Genomic DNA, 23,771 nt, shown 5'->3' with positions numbered 1-23,771 from the left:
TCTAAGGGCTACACATAAAAAAAAAAGAATAATTGTTGTGCAGGTTATTTTCTAGAGTTTGATTTTTTGAATCCTTACGGAAATCGAGGGAATTACAAGATTGTCCTAGTTATGCACGCAAACATGTTCCTAACCTTTTGTTATTATTATTTCTGTCTCAGTAATGTTTTTTGGTTTTGTTTCTGTGCGGTCAGTTCAAGGGTCTAAACATGACCTCCTGGTGCAAGTTGTTACGTGATGCTTTAGTTTTACACCAGATCCTGCTGACTCTCCGCCAATGAAATCTGAAAACCTAAAACAAAGCCGAAGTACTTTGGAGAACTCCATATTTAGATGTTTGCATCAAAATACTTTCTCAAAGCGTCTCTTCAGTCGTGTGGGAGCGTTTGAATCTGGACCCACGTTTGTTAAAGAATGAAAGCTGATGTCAGAAGCTGTTCTCGGTTTTACGCAGTGATTACACTTTCTTAATCCCAGGACCTACAAACCAGATGCTTTCGCTCACGACTCTCCTCCTTGTTTTCTTCTCAGATTCGATGGGAGAAAAATATTACATTAGGGGAGCCACCCGGATTCCTTCATTCGTGGTGGTGGTGAGTATCCCTGTCACGTTTATTCCTGCCTTCACGAAACCAGCGACTGAATAAGCAGGTTCCACATTTACGCTTTGTTTGCCTTCTCCATGCCTGTTTATTTGTCCTGACCTCCTACAGTGTCTTTCTATATCAGTGAAATCTACAATTCGTGGATAATTTCCCAAAAAAAAAACAGCTCATATTATGTAAATGCGCAGAAAATGAGATTCATGTCCTCGTCGATGATTTAAAAATGTCCTCCTGGAACTGAAAGTCCAGCCGACCGTCAGCCTTTTTCTTGACCAGACTCAGCGAGGCCCTGACCCCCGCCGCTCTCTCCTCCTCCTTGGCCCCTCCTCCCGCTCCCCAGCCTTCGCCGCCGCTTCTGAAACAATAGATCCAGATGGTTGGGGAATGGACCCCCATCTTCGCTCCTCCTCCTTCTCCCTCTCCTCACCCTTTGTGTTGCCCCCCACCCTCCGACTTTACCCCCTTTGTTCACACGGGGAGAGGGCTTTTTAGCAGATTAACCCGTTGCATTCCAGCTTCCTTTGTGTCACCTCCTTGTCATTTCTCCCCCTCTATCAGACTTGACCTGTTGGGTCAACACCTTAAAGCCCCGATCAGCATTTTCACTGGATTTTACTTCACTGGTGCATTGTGGGATACAGTGCATTCAAACATTTCTTCATTTACCCCTCCAAAAAAATGTCACAAAAGCAGCTTGTTGAATTTTAAGGAGCTGTAACTCACACTTACATGAGTTTTTCAGGTTATTTATGGCTTCTTTTTAAAATGACATTATAGTTTTAATCCCATAAGTGGTTCTTGAGACACTTCTCAATATGTCGGTATGTGATAATTAAATTGTGAGACAAATGCAGTAGTCAAACACAAGAGCTCAAAGGCATCTACTGCACATCTGCTGCTCAGTGCAACGCTGGTAGAAAAGTTGTTTTTACTAAAGGGATACTAGACAAGCGACGCTGTGATGACTTCCTGAAGGCGGAGCTTCAGAAAGGGAAAGAGTTAGAGGCCCAAATTCAAGACTTTAAATTACAAAGTCAATTCTCTTTAGTCATTTTAAAGAAAACAACTGAAGGTTGCTTTATGGCACTATGTGCCTGGAAAACACATAACACCGCCCTTTAAATTATACTATTTATTTAGGATGTAGGAATTTTGGTAAATAAAAAGTTCATTGTTTTTTTTACTTTTCCTCATGACGACATGTTTTTGCTAACATAAGCCAAAAACCCATTCTTCTCCAAAAGAGAGAAGAAACAAACTAATTTGTGATCTGTTTAGTGAAATAAAGGAGAAGATGGAGACACTGAAAAAGCCGCTGTGTGTTTAGGAGAATGAAAAAGTGTAACTCTCAGGCGTTTGGCATGTTTGTTAGCATTCATTGCATTCTGCTGATGTGAAGTGAAGAGTCTGGCTGATTAGCCCTCTCAGTGGTCGTCTTGCTGTTCCAGTGCCTTAATAGTGTGTTTGTTAAATCAGTGCTCAAAGAGTGATCCAGTAAGAACCTCTTAGAAAGGTATTCAACACAATTATTAGCAGCTTGATTAGCCTCTCTTCTCTTAAATGTTGTAGAAAACCTGTCCTCAGATTCCCCCACTGTTGTGCTTCTGAATATCGGGGTCATCTGAGGCCCAAATTTGTATGTAATAACTAACTATGTTGTTTCAGTTACATTTACTTGAGCAACTTTCTGTAAACTATGTGCTTTGAGTAGTTTTAGTGCTGCGCCGATGTTGTTCCCTGTCCCCGCGGCCTCTCATCAGAGGAGAGGCAGAGGTTTAATTTCAAGTTTATCGTTACCTGTAGAATATTACTTCACTAAGTTCAAGTCGAAAATAATCCTTCATAAGAGAAACAGCGAAATGTTAAGTTTGAGATGTTCATCGGCAAAATATTAAAAGGTTTGCAATTATAATTTAGTTTTTCTTCTTTAATTTTTGTTTCTTGATGTTTTTACCTATCTTGAACAAATCAAGTAATTTAGTAGATTGTTCATTAATCCAAGTTACCTTCATGGAGAGTGATTTAGAAAAAAACCCCTGCAAAGCTGCTGTGTTGAATATAATTAGGGTAAAATATTGTGTGCATCTAAATAAAAAAAGTTATAACACCAGTTCCACCAGTGTAGAAAGTAAGTCTAGATCCCTGATCAGCCAAAGTTACCCAAACTTAATGATTTCAGGACTGATTATACAGTAAAAAGTATGTCAACATTGTTGTCACATGAAGTGTTTTACCCCCTCACACAATTCAATATTTACGCTACATGCTGTAAGTATTAACTTTAGAAATTTTGTATTTTTATGGGGGGGTTTTCTTACTTTAAGTAATACCAAACTTGTATTATATTTCACTGTCTGATTCCATCATTTAAAAATAATAAATCAAATATCATTATCAATTATTTTGTACTTGAGTAGCCTTCTACTAAATTCCTTTTTTATTCTTTCTTGATCATTTTTATCTGGATTACTACTTTTTACTTGAGTTAATCGACATTTATTTATTTATTTTTTTGGCCGTCTACCCAGCTCTGACAGTAACTCACCATGGTGTTTCAGGGATGAGAGCATTTGCTCCTTTTGCACTTTATAGTAAGACACGGGCCCTGGTATGATAATACAAGTACATGTGTGTATTTTGAGTGAGTGAGCGGCTGATTGAGAGGGTGACACTGGCATTGTGTCCCTCTCACAAAGATGCTCAAGTGCATAAGAGGTGGTTTAAGAGTGCTAGGGAGATAATGAAAGTGTGTGAATGGGTTATGATGAATGGCTGTTACACATGGGCTTGGAGCGCTCTGTTTGCTAACCTCTGACCTCTCCTTTCCCTCTTCATTTTAGCGTATTCTGGGATTTGTATTGTGCAGCTCCAGACCGAAGGGAGACGTGCGAACACTCCAGCGAGGCAAAGGCCTTCCATGACTATGTAAGTGACAAATATTGAATGTCGGCTGACGCTCGGCGTCGGTTTATCTTGAGAGTCAGACTCCGAAATGCTAGCGTCTTCTTCAGGGACATTTGGCTGAGAGAAACGCGTGCAGCGAGGGGATAGTTTATTGCTGCCCCTTGGAAAGACGCGTAAAAAGGCCTGAAATGAATAAAGTTTTCACCGCAGCAGCATAAAACGGTCTCCATTGAAAGCATTCATTTCACGAGGTTAAAGCATAAATATTATTGTTGCTTTTAGATCATTTTCAAGTAATATAATGTAATATAATGCTTACACAGAGACATTTGCATAAGTAATAATGGAAGTATACCTTCAAAGATCAATAAACTTTCATTTCTAAGGAATATTTAACATTGGAGGACATTTTAAATGTCCAAAATAAACAAACAAAACAACCGGTACAACAAATTAAATGGAATCTCAAGTCTGTGGGAACAAAAAGATGCTTGTCATTGGTCTTTGGTAGAAAGCGAGAGAGGCAAGAAATTATTGGGCTCGTTTTAATTTAGACTGACTTAGTGGTCATTATATGAGTTTTCACAAATTCATTCTTAAGTTTTCTGACACACAGCTACGAGTGGTTTTTCTTTCTTTAGGTTTTTTTTTATTACAATCTTCGTCTCAAATTACAGATTTACATTTTGTTCGTCTTTGTGATGGTAGGACAGAACAGGTTGATGGTTTTTATCAATCAGAATACAGAGAGCCTGGGTGATAAGATGTCATTTTGCTGCAGTTTCCTAAGAATGAGCTTCAGAGGTTTTTTATTTATTTATTTTTTTTTAGGCTTCAGTTCAGTGTGGGTGAGAGCAAGATAAATATAGGTCCTTGTCCAGCCTGGTGTTCAGTTGCTAAAAGAATGGCTGGCTGTGTCACATCGTATTTATACCCTGGGAAACTAAAAGTCATGGATTACTAATCAGATGTTCCTAGAAATTCAGACAAGCCTGAATCTGTGATTGCAGAAACAAGTGAAGATTTAGAGGTAGACTTGTTGTTGTTAAGTTTACGCTGAAACTACTTCAGTTTACTCTCTAGTCTGGTCTTTTGACAACCCCACATTTACCCCTCAGTGTGTGTTTCTCATTTGTGTGTCTCTCAGATCAAATGTCACCTAAATGAACTTCATGCTGTGGAGAAAAAGCTGCTTTCTCTTGACTCTTATTTTAACAAACTCAGAGCTTTGCGTCCTCCCTCACGAACTTCCACAAACATCCTACGTTTGTTTGTGTGTTACTTTGCACGTGTCTGAGGCCGTCTAACGGATTCAGCTGAAGTTTTACAAACTCATATTTCTGCAACTAGTTGGAGACGCCTGGAAAACCGACATTTACTCTGACCATTTTCCAGCTCTTAGTTTTGACTTTCTGAAGGGAATTTTTAAAAAAGGTTTTATTTTTTTATATTTACTGACATTCTTGAGAGTTCATTTGATTTGAGGGTTGGAGTTGAGCTATTCTTCAACACACAATGATATCTGGTTGAGCTTGGTGTCGCGGCCTTGATGCAAGCTGTCCAAATGCCTTCAGTGCTTCAGATGACAAGTTATTGTGTTGATGATGATGATGCATGTTTTACTTCAATTAGAAGGAACCTGAAAAAAATCATGAAGCGTCTCTGCTCTCCCTGCTGCTGCTTGTCGTGTTTCTCGTTCAAAGTCTCTTCAGACCTTTTCATCTCATGACTGGGACTTCCTCCTGAGGTGGATCAGAGATATCACAGGGTTTTTGTCTTGTTGGAAAACTTTTAGCTGATCAAGAGGCATAAAGAGCAAGTGTAGATCATAGATTGGGAGGCATCAAATGTCACACGGTGGATTCCAGTGTGACAACTCTTAACTTTAGTTGTTTTGTTTTTTATACATATGTAAAAGCTGGAAATGCACTAACCCGGCTCTTCTGGTCAATACCAATATTTCCATTTTTCCTTTTGTCTTGACCTCCCAATTCTGACTTTTTAAAATATTCCATGCGTTATAAAATGCAGACGAGAAAGCTATATGTGTGTGCATTGCTTAGCAGTTTTGAATCCAACTAGATATATAGAAAATATGAGATGATCCCTTTTATTCAACAAAACACAAGTCATGAAGGACTTGCTGTTGACTGATGTGTTTATAGACCAAAAGTTATGGGAGTTTGATGCATTTAATGAATCAGAGACAAAAAAGATGAAAGCTAGTAACGAAAACGTACCGATTCTGGTTTATTGATGCATCTCTGGTTACAGTGGCTGTTGAAGATGTTGACTGATTATTTTCTTTATTCATTAGCAAATTGCTTGTTTTTTTGTTGTTTTTTTTATGTGAAAATGTTGCAGACGTCACGATGACCTGATATTCTAAGACAGCAACCATTACACAGAGAAAAAAGTTTTCCAAACTGGAAAAAAATGAAAGAAAATGTAAACGTTTTGTGAAGAAATGTTGAAAAATTCAGTCTGCAGGTTGTAGGTGCTGAGCTCTTTTGCGAAAGAAAAGTCCCAGCATTTTGTTTGAAACTTTTTGGTGAACATGTTGTCTTTGTAATATGCTACCAATTTTAGTTGTTTACTCATTAGCAGTGATTTTTCTCATGGCTAACAATAAAGTGAGGTATAATATAGTCACGATATTTTCCCGCTACAATTAAAGAAACACTGTAACTGTGTGGTTTTATGTGTAAACATCAGCTGTTGTGATCGACACTGTAGTCTGTCTTCGGTCTGTCCTCTCTGACCAAGACTATGCGTGTGTGTATATGTGTATATATATATATGTGTGTGTGTGTGTGTGTATGTACTGTATAGTGTGGGGAGATAATGGAATAGAGTTCTAATCCGGTAATCCCAGCACTGGGCCGAGGCTAAGCCAGGGATTTGTGTGTGTACGTGTGTGTTTTGGTGGTGGTGGGGCATCTTTGGCAGCCTGCCCATAAGAGGGTGGCTGGGCTCACACCCTCCTCCTCCCAGTTAACGCCGTGTATTAATGTAGATGGGCATGTGACACGGACACTTGCTGTCTGCTCCCTGACGGCGATAAAGCTCGGAGACGGGACCGGTTTAATTTTGGCTCCAGCCCCCCGAGGCTAGCCTCCGAGCGCAGGTCCCCCTCTCTGCTGGTTTCAAAAGAACGAGCCAGTTAAAGGCAGCGCCGGAGGAAGAAAGAAATTTCACCTCGAAAGACTTTTAGTCCTGTGAACTTGCCGGATCGCACGCTGGCATTAAAGACACTCCATCACTGCTCTCGCTGCTGGATGCAGAGAAACCGCAGAAGTTGCCTCAATAGTAACTAAAACTCTTTGCAAAGGTTTTGTTGTAGCTGGTTTTAATAATTGAATTATAGACATCACATGTCTGATTTACAGGGTTTAACTTAAAAAAAAATTATACTGAGTAATTGATTTCCTTTTCTATTAAAGCCCATTAGATCTAATTCAGTGTGTTTATCTTATCACTATGATTGCCTAAATACAGATGCAGAAACTAATTTTAGATCAAATGTCAGGAGTCGGGTTTGTTGGTGAGTGTTTTCATTTAATTTGCCTGTTAAATGTTGTTAATCCTGCCCTGATTATATGTAATATGTATGACTAATTCAAGTGTTATATTCCAACAGTTAGTTTTTATTCAGTTTATTTAGTTTATTTATATGGTTCAGATACACCGCATAACTCAAATGTCAAGCCTCTCGCAATAAATCAATTAATCTCATGATGGATTAAAATGAGCTTCCATCTGCATGTTTGTTTCTCTTTCTATTAAAGACAAAAGGCTTGAAACTGGTGGATTTTATCCACTAGCTTCCGTTTTGTTTACAGAAACTTCAGCATTCATCTTTTTATTATTTCAGGGGGTTTGTTGATTTATTTTGGATATTTAAAACATCTCCTAGCTCCAGTGTTAAATGTTTGTCAGAAGTTAAAAGTTTATTAATTGTCACTTGCATTATTACTTGAAAATGATCTCAAAATACCACCGTTGCCATTTATCGCAAGCATGTGGCGACAGTAAGGAAGAAGCACCACTTTTTAGCAGACTTCAGTGTTGGTGGTAATCTGCTTCAGTTGGCTAAAAGACTGGAAGAACAGGAAGGACACACACATGCACTGGTGCAGGGGAACATTCTATGGTAATTAAACAAAGATTACATCAACACTGAGGATTCAAGATGGCCGATGGTGATTACTTTTCATGGGTAGAAAAGCAAGATGATTTATAGATAATGACAGAAATGGCTTCATCTTAAAGAAAACACACAATCTGAAACACTAGCCCAGTTATAGTTTCTAGTGGCAAACAAAAATGTAGAGCAAGGGTCAAAGGGTAATTTGCTCTATCAATATCTGTTCTCTGGAAAGAGATGGAGAGGAAAGTTAAATAAAAAATGTAAAGTTTTCATGTCTGGCTGAGATTCTTCGGTTCTCTCTGGATTTCTCTGGAAGTTGGCTGCATATAATGCTTAAATAAGAAAAAACCTGGCTTGCTATTTAACCCTGTTGAAATTTTAATTGATATTTCTGCTGAAAATGTGGTTTCTGGCTTCTGCTCAGGTAGTTTATTTGTTGATGAGATTCTCACTCTCCACTTGCTGAGTCCCTCGGGATGATCTGCTTAAAGCTTATAAGCTTCGTTCACACCTGGCATTAACGTGCATCCTAACTGATCCGATCACAAGAGGACAGCTCTTTGTTCACTCCGGCATCAGAACGTGCCGCCAGTAACTTTTAAGTAATCACTCGTGATTGGATCTCGGATCTTTGCTCAAAGACACAAATAAACGCGCAGCCTCCGTGTTTTTATTTTGACGACCAGGACCTGAGTTTATAACGTGTCGCCTGCGCTCGAGACGCTCGGGATGGGCAAGTCGCATCAAATTATCAATCTTATCCGTTTAAACTTAGTGTTTTAATCAGGATTAAACCTGTAGCGAGCATAATCAGTTGCATCACAACGCTTGTATTCCCTTTTGTTCATTACGCTAAAAGCGCAGTGCAGTAGAAATATCTTTGTGAAGGGACCGGTTCCCTTCTGGATCCAGGAGTCTGCTGGTGTGGAAGCGCATCAGGCTGAGACAGGTGGTGCATCGGTGGGCCTTGAAGCGCACACTGCTGCTCTTTGTGCTTTAGGAATGTGCCTTATACAACCCACACTGTCTCCAAATGCCGTCTCGAACCTGAACATAAAGCCGTCTGTTTTTGTTCGCTAAAAAGGCGTGATGCCACACATCCAGGCCAAATGTGCGTCCATAAGATGGTCACAAGCGGACACAGGAATTGTTTTTTTAAAATATGTTTTATTTTGTTTATATATCCCGATTGAAATTAAAGGCGTTAAAGTCTTGCCTTACGTTTTTTTTCCCCCCTTCTCTTCCCCTCAGCTTCCTTCCCTGTCTGAATTTCTTAAACTTCATCTTCTTCACTTCTTGTTCTCCTGCAGCTTGGGTTTTCTCTCCACCGCCTCCACATTACATTTTGCACCTCTTCTCCCACCCAGTCATCTTAACTATATCTCCTCTCCCCAACACTCCAGTCTACTGCTGCCTCACTTGGCTTATCACTTTGTCCTTCCCTCAAACTTTCCTGCTCTTTCACTCTCCCTCTTGGCTCCCTCTGTTCCTGAGAAGATTGATCACCTAATCTGGTGGTTTACCTACAATGCCCTGCAGCTCTTAGGAGAGGCGACCAGTGTAGAGAACATAAAGATGGTTGGACTATAGTTTGTAGTTTCACAGATTTTATTCCCTGACATTCGGTATTGGTATAATGAGAAAACGTTTAAACTGAATGAATATGGGTGTAATGAGATGTTGTAGCAAGAAAATACTAAAAGTCCAAAAAAACCAACAAAAAAAACTGACCAACAAGTTGAAAGATTTCTTCATAGCTTCTTGTTGGTACTCGATTAAGAGCTATTTCAGAGTTTTACTGAGACTAAACTGGATTAAAATCTCTTGATTTTTTTTTTGTAACTTTTATTTTAAAAATAGTTTTGTTTTGTTTTTGGCATTAACACTAATCTTAAAATCTGAATAAATAGGCTAGTGAAACCTAGATTAACATATTCTACACCCATTACTAGATCGGCACTAATCAGACTTTTCTGGCCTGTTCTGATGTACTTTGAGGTCTGACTGGCTATTTCCTGTTTTGACCGATTCACGTACATGTAAAAGAAAAAAAAAACATTTACCACAGGACCTTACAAGACTATGCCTATTTATAAGTGGCATCATATATACATGTCCTTTATCTGATTCTTGTTCAACTTAATAAACAAAAGTATGTGCTATTTGATGAGGTGTTTATGAACCAGAAACGGCGTTAGTTAGCTTTGATTTCTTACTTGAACAGGAAACAAGTGTTTGGCATCTGGTCAATGATCAAATAGTCAGTCAAGGGGAAATGGTGAGGTTCTGATTTTTGGCTTTAAAATCTTTGAATCACTAAAACAATTTGTTGACTTTTTTTTTTTCCTTTTTTTTTTTTTTTTAAACCAAAGCAAAGAAGGATTTTCTTTAGTTTTTCCAAAATTATTCTTGACTCTGGAAAAACAGTTTATAGATTTTAAAACAAAATGTGCTGAGGCCATTTCTGCCAGCGGTGGTGTAAGCAATCTAAATATTTTCAAGCAATGAATTTCATGTCATCGGATATTCTATCAATTCTGGATTATATTAATATTCAGTAATAGTTTATCTAAGTCCTGTTTTTGTTTTGGGTTGCCAGCAGAAATGTTGCTCAATGTGTTTGGGACGTGGAGCTGCCTGTGCAGCACAATCTGAGTGCCAGCCATGCACACAGAAGAGGACAGTAGTGACTCACCTGTATAATAAGATACCTTACAGACCAGGCGACTATATATAGCAGACATGACTCTGGTGTTGCGTTTTCTGTCTTAACCCACTTTTCACCTACTTATCAGCAGCAGCTGAACTCTGTACCTTCGACTCTTACTGCTGCTGATTAAAAAGGAGAATAAACGAAGCATCAGGAGAAACTAATGTTTCTTGTAGTGCCACATGTAAATAACTTATTGTTTACAACATATATTAGTGTCAGAGTATTTTGTCCCATACAGATTTATTCTGCTTGACCTTTTAAAGTTATATAAAGTTGTTGATTTACAATGACTGCAGTTTCTGCTTATAGGTTTGTAGAAACAAGTAATCACTTAAAATAGAACCTGTCTATGAACACAAAGTAGATTAAAAGATCTCAGAAAGCAACACATCATTTCCCAGTCTAAGGAAATGAAAAAGCAGATTTCAAACAAAGTCATTTGTATCATTTACAGTTTCAAAGCCTTTTTGTAAGGCTGCAGTGAAAGCTTTTTTTTTTTTTTTTAAATCAAGAAATCAGAAACATTGACGAACCTTTCTGGAATTGACCAGCTTTTTCCCACCCATGTCCGATCGAAGAGGTCACAAAAGAACCCAGAACAACTTCTGAGTCTTCCGAGGTTGGAGGACAAATGGCATCAATGGGAGAGTTTTAAGGCAAAAACCACTGCTGTCCAAAAATAAAACACACCTCATTTCACATTTGCCAAAAATATCTCAATTACCTTCATAACCTTTGAGTAAATATTTTGTGTACTGACTGAAGTGAAACTCTGTGAAAGCTGCATCTCCTGGTAGAGCTGATGTATCAGGACGATGATCCGAACCACTTCTGCAGATCTGCCTTTGGAAGGTATTGGAGATGGTTTCTGAGTGGCCTAGTAAAAGTCCATGCTTAAATTTGGTGGCATGACCTTAAACAGATCAAATGTATCCTGATTACAGCAGTTCCCCAAGAAGAGTAGGAAAATAAAGCTGGGGTATAGAAACACCCCAGTTTTAATATCCCAGTCAGTAAAAGCCGTGCGCATTTACTGACAGTAAATGCTGACGGCTCATGGTGTTACGAGGTAAATACGAGTGTGAACATCAAATCTTTAATGTTTCAGATTTGAGCGTTCTGGTTTTGTTCTGGTTAGGTTCTGATTTGCTTGTTTTCTTGCAGCCACCCCTGCCTTCTCTCCAGAGCCCCAGCTAAGTGGATGTTGTGTCTGCAGAGTTATTAGCGCTGCCGAGCGTTTGTGCACACTCCTCCTCCTGTCTGGTTGGGCGCTGCTACCTTGGCAGCAGCCTATTGTGGAAGTGTATGTGTGTTTACGGTGCCAGTTTTGAGGACCAGCTGGGTCTTCAGAGATGGCGTTTGCACAAGCATTTGTTTCTCAGCCGTGATTGTAAGAGTTTCAGCCGTGTCCTGTTGCTTGTCGACTAAAGCGCTCCGTTTTGACGGGGCGGGTGAATCGCCTAAATCACCACTGTCAGCTTTTTCATTTCTTTTTTTTTTTTGTCGACCACCTCCCTCCTTCACTCCTTCAGGCTGTCCCCCTCCTTCCCTTACCTCGTCTCCCCCCACCCCTTCTTCTGTGTGCGCTAAGGACAGCAGGTCAAGGAGACAGTGATAAGGTACATATCAGTGTGAACCAGAATGTAGATTAGTACCTCTCCAGGCAGAGACACACACAAATATAGACACACACACACACACACACACACATGAACTCGCCATCCCTTCCTGCCTCTCCCTTTTTGCCATCCAGTGTTTATGTCTCTGTCTTTATCCCTGTGAAAGGTATCAGGCGGAGGTCAATAATGTGTTGAGCACTATTGATCTGTCCGGTAGGTCCTACGGGTGAGCGAGGGGAAGAGGGAAATGGAGAGGTATGGATCAATGCTATTCTGTATAACCCATCTACATACCGCGCTCTGCCACCCAATCAGATTCCGAGTCTTTTGTTCCCTAATAGATTATTCATCAGCGTTTGGGATCTGTACAGAGGACGAAAAGCAAACACAACATGACTGTCCTCGCAGTGAGCCAAAGCCCAGGATTAGAAATGTCTGAGTTGTAGTTTTCTGCCACGAGAAGTAGACGTTCCAGTGCTAAACCAGCGCTGGGCGAGTTGGTTCTTAACCAGTTCTTCAGAAAGTAAAAAACCGGGTCAAGACATTCTCGTTCAAAACGTCTGAGCCAGTAAATGTTTTATCATTTCTCTGTTGCATGCTGCATATTTGAGCTGAACGGGAGTAAAGATAATATTTAACCTACATGAGTCACAGTGTCACCAGGTTTCATATGGAGTATGAAATTTCATTGAAATACTTTATGAAGTATGGGAAAGTATTTAAAGACTTTGTCCTTATAACTTTGTTTAAAAGTTTCATCCATCCATCCACTTGTCCGTTTGTCTGTCCATCCGATAACAGGGATGATAGAAAGCAGGTACATTTGAGGAGGAAAAAATGGATGAATTACAATTTATATTAATGTCAGCAACATTGCTGTTGATTAGTTTTCTAACTTCACCAAAACATTTAATTCACCTGCCTGATGGCAGTACAGAGCTCACACAAAACCTCCTGTGGTTTGTGATGACGTAGTTTTACTGTGGATATTTTTTTAAACACATTTCTGATCAGCAGTGAGATTGTGATCAGATTTTAAGCTCTTAGCAGCATTATTGGATTTCTGCTGGTGATTTACTATATAAAAATCTACGGTAGCCCACAGGTACGTGTGCTTGGTCCTAAACCGTTGACGTGTTTTCTTAAAGAATTCACAAAAGTGAACTGAAACATATTCTGCTATTATATCAGCAATCAGAATGCTTTGTTTTAGGTGTCATTGGCTTAAATGTGGTGTAACTGGCCGTCGCAATGGGACACGGTTTGTTTCTAGTACAGATGGGGTATTATTCTCACCCAGGCTACATCAAAAAGCGGCTCTGGGAAGATGTTCCCGCTCGACGCTGTGACACAGCATCCGTGCAGCTCCGTAGGGTAAGGCCATTAAAATGCAGTTTATGGTTTAAACAGCGTAAATATTTCTAGGCATTTGAAAATGTGTCCCATGGGTTTTGTTGAACTACCTTTAGCTGCTTTAAATGAAAGGAATATATTCTTGTCAGTTGTGCTTTATGCCAAGCATTAAAGCTTCTTGACTGTGTGTTTCTTGCGTGGTTCTCAGCAGCCGACTTTTCCCGAACTTGACAGCAGGAAGAGAAATTATTCAACTTAACTTTTAAAATGAACTAATTAGCTTGTTATTAATGCCTCATTCCTCTACCTGCAGGTTTCTTTAGCATTAGAAGTCCTTGTTTACCTTCTGTGCTGACTGGACTTTCTGTATGAGTCAGAGTTTTTGCAAGATTTTACCAACAAGCTACTCTTTTTCGTTATGAAAACAAAGAAGAAATATTGATGGCACAAAAAAATAAAATAAAAAAAGTCTGCTGGATCCTTTAGTATTTCCTCAGGCCAGTAGGTTTTGATAAAGCCCGACTGCATGCTAAATCTACGCTCCAATCTTGCTGGCGGCAGTCGCTCGGTCTCCACACTTTTTAGTTTGCATTCGGTTTAGGTTGTGCAAATGTGAAAGTGGATGTGAAGAATTATTAACAATGATGCTCCATAACAATAAGAAAAGATCTGCAAATCGACTAGAACGACAAAAAATGTTTTTTTTTTTCTCTTCCAAACAATATCTTGGTTTTTCCTGCTAGCCCTCTTTTTCTTCTTCTATTTCTTTCTCACTCCTCTTCTATCTCCAAACTCACTCTCTGGATCTCTCTCTCTCTCTCCTGCATCTTCTTACTCTCTCTCTGCGCTCCTGGAGCGGGGGATGCCAGGGGGACAGAGTGCAGATAGGACCTGTCGCCATAGCAACAGCTTCTGCAAGCTGCTGACACCCTACTGTGGGGGTGGCGGGGGGACTGAGGGGGCTGAGAGGAGGAGCAGAAGAAAAGGTTGTGAGGGGGAGGCACAGTGTAACGGTCGGGGCACAAGGGGGGTTTGGGGTGGGGGCTGAGGGGGTCATTGATGGAGCAGAGGAAGCTGTACAGAGGACACAGGAAGAGGGGGGGTGAGGAGGCAAGGAGGCAGCGACCCCGCGTCTACCCCTGGGATTCAGTGCCCTGCTCATGTTCACAAGCAGAATTAGCATAATGACGGGAGGGAGGCGCGTTGTTTCAGTCTCTGTGTGTCGGTAACAGATAAAGGAAGAACGGAGAGTGTTTGCGTACATGTGTGTGCAATTAGACGGCAATCCTGTCTTCCAGGCGTACAGTAGCATCACATGGACGCCGAGCGCTCTGGAGGTGTGCGTGCTGCTGGATCGGGGGTCTTGAACCCCCTCCACCCCTCTGTTCTCGCCCGTAGCCTGCGGCCCTCCCCTGTCTGTCTCTCTGTACTGAGGGGCTGCACTTTATAAGCCTGTGATGCAACTCTTTGTGTGTCTGTGTGATTTTCCCGTTCATGTTTCTGAGTGCTAGTCTGATCTTTTGTTTTTGTTTTTTTCCCAGCTTGCTTATGTAAGCACTCTGAACATGTATTTTGTTTTACACGTGTTGTCGAGAACACACTGCAACATGTTTAGCCTGCTAGCTGCTCTACATCCCTTTCTATGGTTTTTATTATTACAGATTTTGCATCATCTTCAAATCTGGAAAAATATTGAATTTGATTTTAGGTTGGTGGGTTATTTTTGGTTGTTGGGATGAGAAAAAAAATTAATACATTTAAATTCTCTGGTTTTATCATGTGCTCATTTGTTGACATGATGGAAGTCTGACCTTTTTGATTTAATAAATTCTCTCCGACCCAAATGTTTTTGTTTTAAGAAAAGATGCTGATAAAGTGTTATCAGTCTGTTCTTCCCTTCTTTTTTGCCTTCATTCCTTCCTAACAGGTTCCATGTTTAAGTCCTGAGTAATGCAGAAATGTATCCTAAATATTGGAGGTTATGCCTTTAAAAAAGACCGGTATATCGGACTAGAAAAGTTTGGACAAATCTGTAGGAACACTGCTTTGTTATTTGACTCCAACAAAGGGAAACTGTTGTTGTTACACGAGTTAAGTTTCCATTTAAACAAAGTCCTTAAATATTTTGCATGAACTGGTGTTACACAGGTTTTGTGATTTCATGCCCAGTGCGCTGGCGTTGTGGAGCGGAGGGTGATTTAGCTGTCATCTGTGTGTTTCAGAGCGCGGCGGCGGCGCCGAGCCCGGTGATGGGCAACATGCCCCCCAACGACGCCATGCCAGGTGGTCCCATGCCTCCAGGCTTCTTCCAGGTATAACCTGCCTCCTCTCTGCCCACTTGTTATATTGTCAGTGTCTCTCATTCATCCCTCTGACCACTCTTCAAAAAAGATTACAAACAACCAAGTAGTTTAAAATTTAAAGGCAGTTTTGTAGTATGAAGACTAATTGTTCAGAAGTTGTCCACTGAACTTAATTTAACAAATTTGTTTTGTTTTACTGTCTGATAGACAGAAAATAATACATGGTTCTCAAATTTTTTTTTTTCATAAATAAATTCAAATCTGATAAGTGTGGCATGGACACACTTATCAGAGCACACTTGGCCCCTTTTGATACTTTAAGATATGTAAAATAAAATCAAAACCATATTTAGGTTATGAATCAACGTTCGAAGCTTTGAATATCTCACATAGAACAATTTGTGTGCCTGTGTTTAGAGGTGCCAGATAAATGCAAAACACTAAGCAGAGGTGTAAATGTTTCATGAAGTAGTTTTGATTTGTGAATATCTTTTATTGTTATTTGCAACGTTCTCGGTGAGCGTGGGAAGATGAGACACAAACTCAACTAAACATGTCTGTTTAAGCGGCTCACTGTAATTATTACTCAGGTTTGCAGTTCTGGGAGTTTTATTTACCTTCTGAGTAAATGAGGGCGATCATTTACTCAAAACCAGCTAAGACTTTACTCGACCCGACTCTGTCCATTCATCTGTGGCTCGGTTCTCACTCCATTGACGCTTCAACCATCCCGTGTCCATCTCTCCGTTCCACCCATCCATCTCTGTTTCCGTCCCCTCTCTGACCCGTCCCAGCTCTGTAGCGCCAAACGGGGGCGGGGAGGGGTTTCCGTGTTGGAGAGCCTCTAAGAGCGAAGAGAAGGCGGCACACCGATGTGTGCGAGCACCCACAAACAAAAAAAAAAAACACATGCTCTCACATCCTCTGCGAGGCTGCAGCGTGATGGACAGCGGTGGCATTTGGCAGGAGGCGCGATAAGGTAGCGGCGAAGAGTGGGAGCTAAAACGCGGGTGACACAATATAGAAGGAAGAAAATTAGAGTGGAAAAAGAGGAGGGAAATGTAAAAGATGGTTGCTCACAGCACTGAGGCCTCACATCCTAGTGGTGCGCTGGCTCGTTGGTGGTGAGGAATAGTGAAAGCACGACTGTAAATAAGGAAGGAGGGGAGTGAGTGTGTGTGTGTGTGGGGGGGGGGGTGACGACGAGAGATGCATGGAAGTGCTATTTTTACCGTCGGTGGGAGAGTGAGATTGGGCGCGGGTTTGTGTGTCTGTTGTGTTCAGGGGAACTTATTTTTCAAGAGAGCTGCTTTGCTTCACAACACATTATGCAGAATCTTGTTTCTATTCTTATTAGTGCTGTGGTCAGTGGCATGTCTGACTCCATAAGAAAAAAACATAAAGAGCATGTAAGAAGCAACACACCTACAAGTTAAGTGTTGCACAGGAGGCAAATCCTGTTTTATTACATTTCAAACAAGATCAAGGCGACAGCTATAAAGATTTCTTCCACCTTATAGTTTGAAGAGGGGCTTTTGTGCCAGTAAGCTTTGAGCTTTTATCAGTTTGTTGCTTTGATAATTAAATATTTGATAACAGCAAGCTCCTACTTGTGTTTTTATTAAACATTAAGGGATCCCTTCACACATAACTTTGATTTAAATTAAATGTTTACATATTTGAAGGCCGGTTTAGCACATTTTTTTCTGAACAATATGCTTGTCTTTTTTTTACAGAACAAATGCACCTTATGGATTATTAAAAAGCATGACTATTTAAATTTTCTCCATATAGAGAAGCACTGACAACAGAGTTTTTTTGTTGTTGTAAGACTGTCATTTGTTTCCAACTCAAATTTCTGTTTGAGATTAATATACAGATATTTCGAAAGGTTTTTGAAATGCCATTTTTAGTTTTCATTGGTCATTATTTATTTAAAATAAGAGCAGTGGCAACATCACATGGTGTTAGGAAAAAAAAGGATGACTTAAATTGTCATACACTTTTAAACTTTGCAAATTGTCTTTACTATCCTCTGTTAGCAATTAGCAGTTAGTTTGGGTAGCATTATGCAAACAGCTTTGTGTGTATATTCAAGAAAATATGGTTTGTTTACTATATTAAAACATTTCCAAATCCAGCATGTTGGCTTAATGGTCGAAAGGGTCAAATTGTACAATCTGGCCTCTCATTTGCCTTCTTGTTGTCTGCTGAAAGTCTTACTCTCTCCTGCAGCCCAAGTGAAATGCAGACCTGCCTTCTTACACTCCTCCAACCTACTTTTAAACCTTTCACTTATACAGAACAAAGTCAGCAGTAAGTCTTCTCTCAGTCACTGCGGCCGCACTGAACAGCACTAGCGCTAAGCATGGTGTGTTCACTGGTTGGAGGAAAAACGGTTGGAACTGACTAGTTGTCAGGTCAGGGCTGAAAATCAACCAATTTTGACCAGTTTTAGATTTAATTGTAGAATTGAAACAAATGTTACACAAATGAGCTTGTGTGTTTTCAGGAAGTTAATGGGATTTGAATCAAACATTAGAAACCAGTGTTGACCAGGAAAAGCCGGATTGGATCTGCATTGGGCCTGAAAGCTTAGAGTCAGGGACCAGCTTGTGTCATAAGGTAGAGATAGTAAATATTAAATACATCTCATGTATTTAATATTATTTATGGGTCACATTTTCACAATTTGTTTCATTTGAGAATGAAATCTGGAAAACGTCTAGAACTTACTTGTCGTGTTTTCCAGCTTGAAACGCGTCGCTTATTAACACCTAATTTTTTTTTTTTACTAATGTCAACGCACTTTTGCACCAAACATTTGCATAACCAGTGTAAGAAACAACCTGCTTTAGGTGACAGTGTTATAATTAGAGACATTTGTTGGTAAAATACCATTTTTGTAATTGAAGTCCTCAGCAATTGACCTAAATCCACGTTTCTGCTTGGCTGAAAACCACCGTGTGTTCAAGAAAACTGACCCTACTCACAACATTCATTCTTTTTTTTAAATATGTTGAGGCACTGACCTCTTCAGACAAGTCTCATTAGCTAATGACAGTAAAACAATGCCGTATTTACAATCTGTACTGGATGTTGCCATCTTTCTGGCTTTCTATCCTCGCACTGTCGTCTAAATTTGGTGTGTTTAGAGACAGAAGAGATGATCTGTCTGATCTGGAAATGTAGCAGCTTACAGTCTGTTGCGGTCCTCTGAAGAAAGGATATCAGGGATCATTTATGATTGTAAAGCACATCGTAAATAAAATGAGCGCTGTCCAATCAGGGCTCGTCTTTAACTCATCCACTAATTAGTCACAAGATTTAAGCTGATCACAATAGAAAAGGAGAGAGTACGCAACAACTGCAGACCTTCTACAAAATGACTGAGCAAGGAGAGTATTAATCAGCAAAGCAGTCAAGAGGAACCTGGTAACTCTGGGGGAGCTGCAGAGATCCACAGCTCAGGTGCGATAACATGTTGACAGTGTAAGCCATAGACATAACAAATCTGGCCACTTTGGAGGATTTGGTAAGCAGATAGTTGTTGAAAGTTGTAATTAACCCCATTTTCAGTTTAACGTAGCAAACATGGAAGAATGCGCTCTGGTTAGACTAGACTGAAACTTTTTGTATGAAAAACCCTGCTGAGTGGTAGAAAACCCTGAAGAAAAAGAAAAAAGATCTCCCACTGAAATATATTGGCAGATGCATCCTGCAGGGATTACTTAAACAAAATAAGATACAAACTTTCAAAAGCATGTGTAATTTTTCTTCCATCCACTGCTATGTGGAGCTTACACATAAAACCTCGTCTGGTTGTGAAATGAGAACTTTTTGCACTGTACCATTTCTGATGATGCCTTTAAGAGCCCGAGCAGTGGATGTTGCTTTGAGACGTATGTCACAACAGGTTACTCTGAACTAGTTATTCTCAGGCTAACTTTGAGCGCTCTCTCTTTCTCTCTTTCTCTCTTTCTCGCTCTCTTTCTCTGTGTGTGTCCGGATGTCTTGGAGGGAAAGGTGGAAAATTCCACTTGCTATTTGTGAATCTGCCACTCATTGTTTAGGAGGGGAGAGCTGGAAAAGGGGGGGAAAAGTAAAACATTGAACCTTACTGAAGAGGGTGTCGCGTAGGGACGTATTTATCAGAGGTTTTTAACCTCCTGTCTCTGGTGGAGAAGTCAGCGGTATGATGTATGAGCGTATTTGTGTGTTGGCACCGGAACTCGACTCTGTGATGAAGTAGGCTTCCAGAAATGCTTCTGTATTTTTGTTTTGTTTATTTTGTTTCTGGTCAGCGTTCTCGCCGGTTGCGAGTCTGTGCCTCTGCTTGGCTTGTTGTGGTAAGCCTTTGATAACACTGCCCCCATGTGGTTGGAAGGAGAACAGTCGCGGGACGTAAAAAGGTGGTGGAAATGATCAGAGCTTGTGGTGTAACAGGGTCACTTTAAGGCTGTATATAAAGATAATACTTGTCAATTAGTTTGGAGTGTTTCTATTCCCCCCCCCCCAAAAAAAATAAGCAGCGTTTTCCTCTCAACGTCCTCCTCCAACGTAAATGCTCCCTCCAGACTCCCTACCAATATGGTTTTCCTCTCTCCTGTGACTCTGATCGGGTTCTTCCTCCAGGTGTGAACCCCACATTCTGGCCCCTCCCCTATCTGATATCGCTCTTCTTTCTTAAAGGGACCACCCGGCTCTCAGCAGTCCCCTCACGCACAGCCCCCCCCACACAACCCCAGCAACCCCATGATGGGACCCCATGGCCAGGTAAGAAGCAGCAAACACTTTCTCTCAAACACCCCGTCATTCCCTGACCCACACACTCCAGCTTCTCTCTTCCCATTTGCTACCTGCACTCTGTCCTCCGACCACCCTTGAGCCCTCCAAGAGCTACATTTGTTCAGCCTAACTCCCCACTAAAGGAAGCCCCTGCTGTTGTGAACTCCATTTTTTTTATTATAAAAGAAATAATTTAAAAAAAAGCCAAGCATTCAGAGGCAGTAGGACAGGCTCCTCTCGAAGGCCGAGAATCGGCTGTCCCCATGCGGGATGAATAATTCACTCCCTGCCCCTCCCCCGGAGCAGCTTGTGGGGGGTTGCACACTTATCTGCTCCAGCCTGAACACACAAACAAGCGCACACACCTCTACCCTCCCCCTCACTTACTTCTTGCATCCTATAAATAAAACAGCAGACAAGCAAAATTAACAATCGCATACATGTCCACCAGTTTCCTACTGAGTTTTTGGTTATCGACATGAAGGGAGTTCAGCCGCCGCGTCTCAGCTACAGCAGCTACAGACGCCACGGTGGAGGTGAAGCTAGGCTTTTGCCCATTAACTGCGGCGGCTCGACTTTTCATTCTTGTGGTTTCCAGTTTCTTTCTTGTGTGCGAGAGAGTGTGGGCACGCTTCCGCTAAGGGTTTTGAACCGTGTCGTTGGCCCGAGGTATCTCCGACTGCGCCAAGGCAGACCACAGGGCCGAGTCGGCTTACAGGGAAGGGAAGACTCTCGCACACCCGCTCTCGAAACGAGCTTTCAGTCCATCTTGTTGGGTATAAAGTGCACTTTATAAAGTTTATACCGCACCAACTCATGCAAGGATGTTTTTCCTTTTCGGTTCCACGTCAGACGTGCTGCTGATTCTGCAGTTTTCCGATGCTGTCATCCATTTTCCAGCCGCGCTGTGTCCATCTGTGTGTTCTCAGTGCTTCCTCTGTTTGAGTGCTTTTGGATTTATCAATAATAGAAATGTCATTTTCTCTGTGTCTCTTCCCCACCGCCCTTGTTTTTTCCCCTCTTTTCTGTCTTCCACTTTCTCCCTTTAGCCTTTCATGTCGCCGCGGTATCCAGGTGGTCCACGCCCCTCACTCCGAATGCCAAATCAGGTAATCACCTGTTTGGATCAAATTTCCATTAAATGAACTGTGTGTGTGTGTTATTATGTTGCTGAGTTTCCGTGTCTGCTCTCTTCCCAGCCTGGGGGAATCCCGGGATCGCAGCCTCTCCTGCCAAACAGTTTGGACCCAACAAGACCGCAAGGTAAGGCTGAAGAACCTCCTCTTGCTTTCCTTGTGTATCCGAAGGTGTTCCTCAGGGATCCTCTTTCGTGTTGCTCTTATTTATTTTAATCAAAGAGAGAAAAAACAAACTTTTGATGGTGACAATACTGTGGTCAACATCCATCAGTCTACTCTTCTGAAGACTTTCTGCCTTGTAGTTTATGTATTCAAATTTAAAATCCTAGTCTTTAGGCCTTCAAGCAGTTCCAACAATGTTTTAAATATTTCTGAAATCACCTCAATAGCTAGCTAAATCTAACCTTTAAACAATGCAAATGTAAAAATGGCACATTTGGCCCTTTTAACTAAATGGTGGGTGTGTTTGACTCAGGGAGGAGTGTGTTGTGATTTTGGCGGTAGATTAGACCTTCTGGAGTCTAGAGGCCTGCAGCTCATGGGATTACGGCAGAGCGTTGTCTGTTGCGTTGCTGACTTAATTCCTGACTTTTAGGAGCTGAGACATATGTGCCTGTGTGTTTATGGTGTGACTCTGGTTCTGTTCTTCTTTCTGCCAGGACATCCTAACATGGGTGGACCGATGAGAATGAATCCCCCCAGAGGAATGGCCATGGGCCCACAGGTACAAATAAAGGAAAATGGAGGTTTTTGTTTCTCCTTTCAGACCGATTCAAATGCGTTTTGCGTTTTCTGACATTTTTTTTATGTCTCGTTTCTTAGAACTACGGAGGCATGAGGCCTCCTCCCAACTCCATGGGGGGTCCCATGCCAGGAATGAACATGTAAGTCCAGTGAAATACCCTCTCATTAGTTCACAGGTACCTCAGTCAGCTTGTAGTTGCTCTTCTCCTCTTTTGAGTAGCAGTAGAAAAGCAGTGCCTCCCCTCCTCCACTTGTTACTGCCACTGCAGTTCAACGGCTGAAAGAAAGTTGCTACTCTTTGGGTTGCTTTTTTTGAAATGGATCATTCTTAAGGAATAAATAAACAGTCGGTTTGCATTTGGCACAACCTGCATTTACAAAGCAGTTCAAATACGACGGGATTATCCTGCATTGATCCCTATTGGAGGAAATCCAGGTCACAAACATAAGTAACTTCCAAATAAAGTAATAAATTCCATAATTTAGATCAAGAATACTTCTACATATTCTAAGCTGAGCATACAAATACTCCTAAGTGGCTGTATGACTCCAATGAGAGAAACTGTTAACAGAAGTAGGATTATTAATCTGCATGTACAGACACTTCATGAGTTCCACAAACAACCAACATATCATCAGCCGGTTTTTCCTTCAGCATGGATTCCTGCAGAGTTTTCCAGGTTTTCAGATCATCTGAGGAATGTCACGGATCAGTTGTAAACTAAACACAATTCATCTTGAAACCTGGTTTTTGCTTTTCTGATTTGAAGCACAATTTGGGCGCAGTAAGCATATTGACTTTGAAGCTAGAATATTATTTGAGCAAGTTGAAAATCTACAGATGCTGAAATGCTTTGTTAATTTATTTTAAAACAAAACTGCTTTTGGGTCCATAAAATTTTTGCTTTAATATTCTATTGTCCTTTATGGTTGCATGAAAACGGATTAGAGATTGTTTTGTCTAAGACGGTATAGACTACATGGTGAGTTTATATGCTCTGTGTCTGTTGACGTTGTCAGGTTTGAATGACATTGGTTGCAGATTATGACTTCTCTTAATGCAGTAGCAGTTGCATGTTTTCTTCTAGTTAGTCTTTCATTGTCAGGAAGACTCATCTCAGGTGTTTTCTCCTTCTGACCAACTTTTTCTACACATTTTCCTCTTTTTGTTTGTTGTCCTGCCCCATCTTTTCCTCAGGGGTCCTGGAGGAAGGGGGCCATGGCCAGGACCTAATGCTAACTCAGTGAGTCCGAGTCGTTGCATGAACACACTGAACACGAACATAGCAGGCGATCGGTGAACATATTCTACTCTGGATTCTAAATGGTCATTTCTAAGCAGGTGTATCAAACTTTTGCTGCTTGTCACAATGAATACTCAGGATTTTTGAGGAATTAATTTGAAAGAGCAACATAAAGTTGATAATAAAATGTTACAAAATGTCTTTTATAT

The 23,771-nt window shown here is 40.9% G+C and overlaps 1 protein-coding gene across 4 annotated transcripts in view; it reads left to right on the top strand.

Annotated features, from left to right (window-relative positions):
* LOC103458469 (single-stranded DNA-binding protein 3) overlaps positions 1-23,771 on the top strand; it is a 44,999-nt gene that overhangs the window by 11,642 nt on the left and 9,586 nt on the right. For 3 of the 4 annotated variants that reach the window (XM_008399306.2, XM_017302553.1, XM_008399305.2), the window contains exons 3-11: positions 532-593; positions 3,446-3,530; positions 15,567-15,656; positions 20,340-20,423; positions 21,485-21,544; positions 21,635-21,698; positions 22,234-22,298; positions 22,397-22,458; positions 23,517-23,562. In XM_008399306.2, coding sequence (XP_008397528.1) covers positions 532-593; positions 3,446-3,530; positions 15,567-15,656; positions 20,340-20,423; positions 21,485-21,544; positions 21,635-21,698; positions 22,234-22,298; positions 22,397-22,458; positions 23,517-23,562 — 618 coding nt within the window. The remainder of the gene's footprint in view (positions 1-531; positions 594-3,445; positions 3,531-15,566; positions 15,657-20,339; positions 20,424-21,484; positions 21,545-21,634; positions 21,699-22,233; positions 22,299-22,396; positions 22,459-23,516; positions 23,563-23,771) is intronic. The other variant, XM_008399307.2, reaches the window with a different exon arrangement.

This window comes from Poecilia reticulata, linkage group LG22 (assembly GCF_000633615.1).
Source record: "Poecilia reticulata strain Guanapo linkage group LG22, Guppy_female_1.0+MT, whole genome shotgun sequence".
Classification (NCBI taxonomy): domain Eukaryota; kingdom Metazoa; phylum Chordata; class Actinopteri; order Cyprinodontiformes; family Poeciliidae; genus Poecilia; species Poecilia reticulata.
Note: the sequence above shows the minus strand (reverse complement) of the source record. Positions and strands in the feature narration are given on the sequence as shown.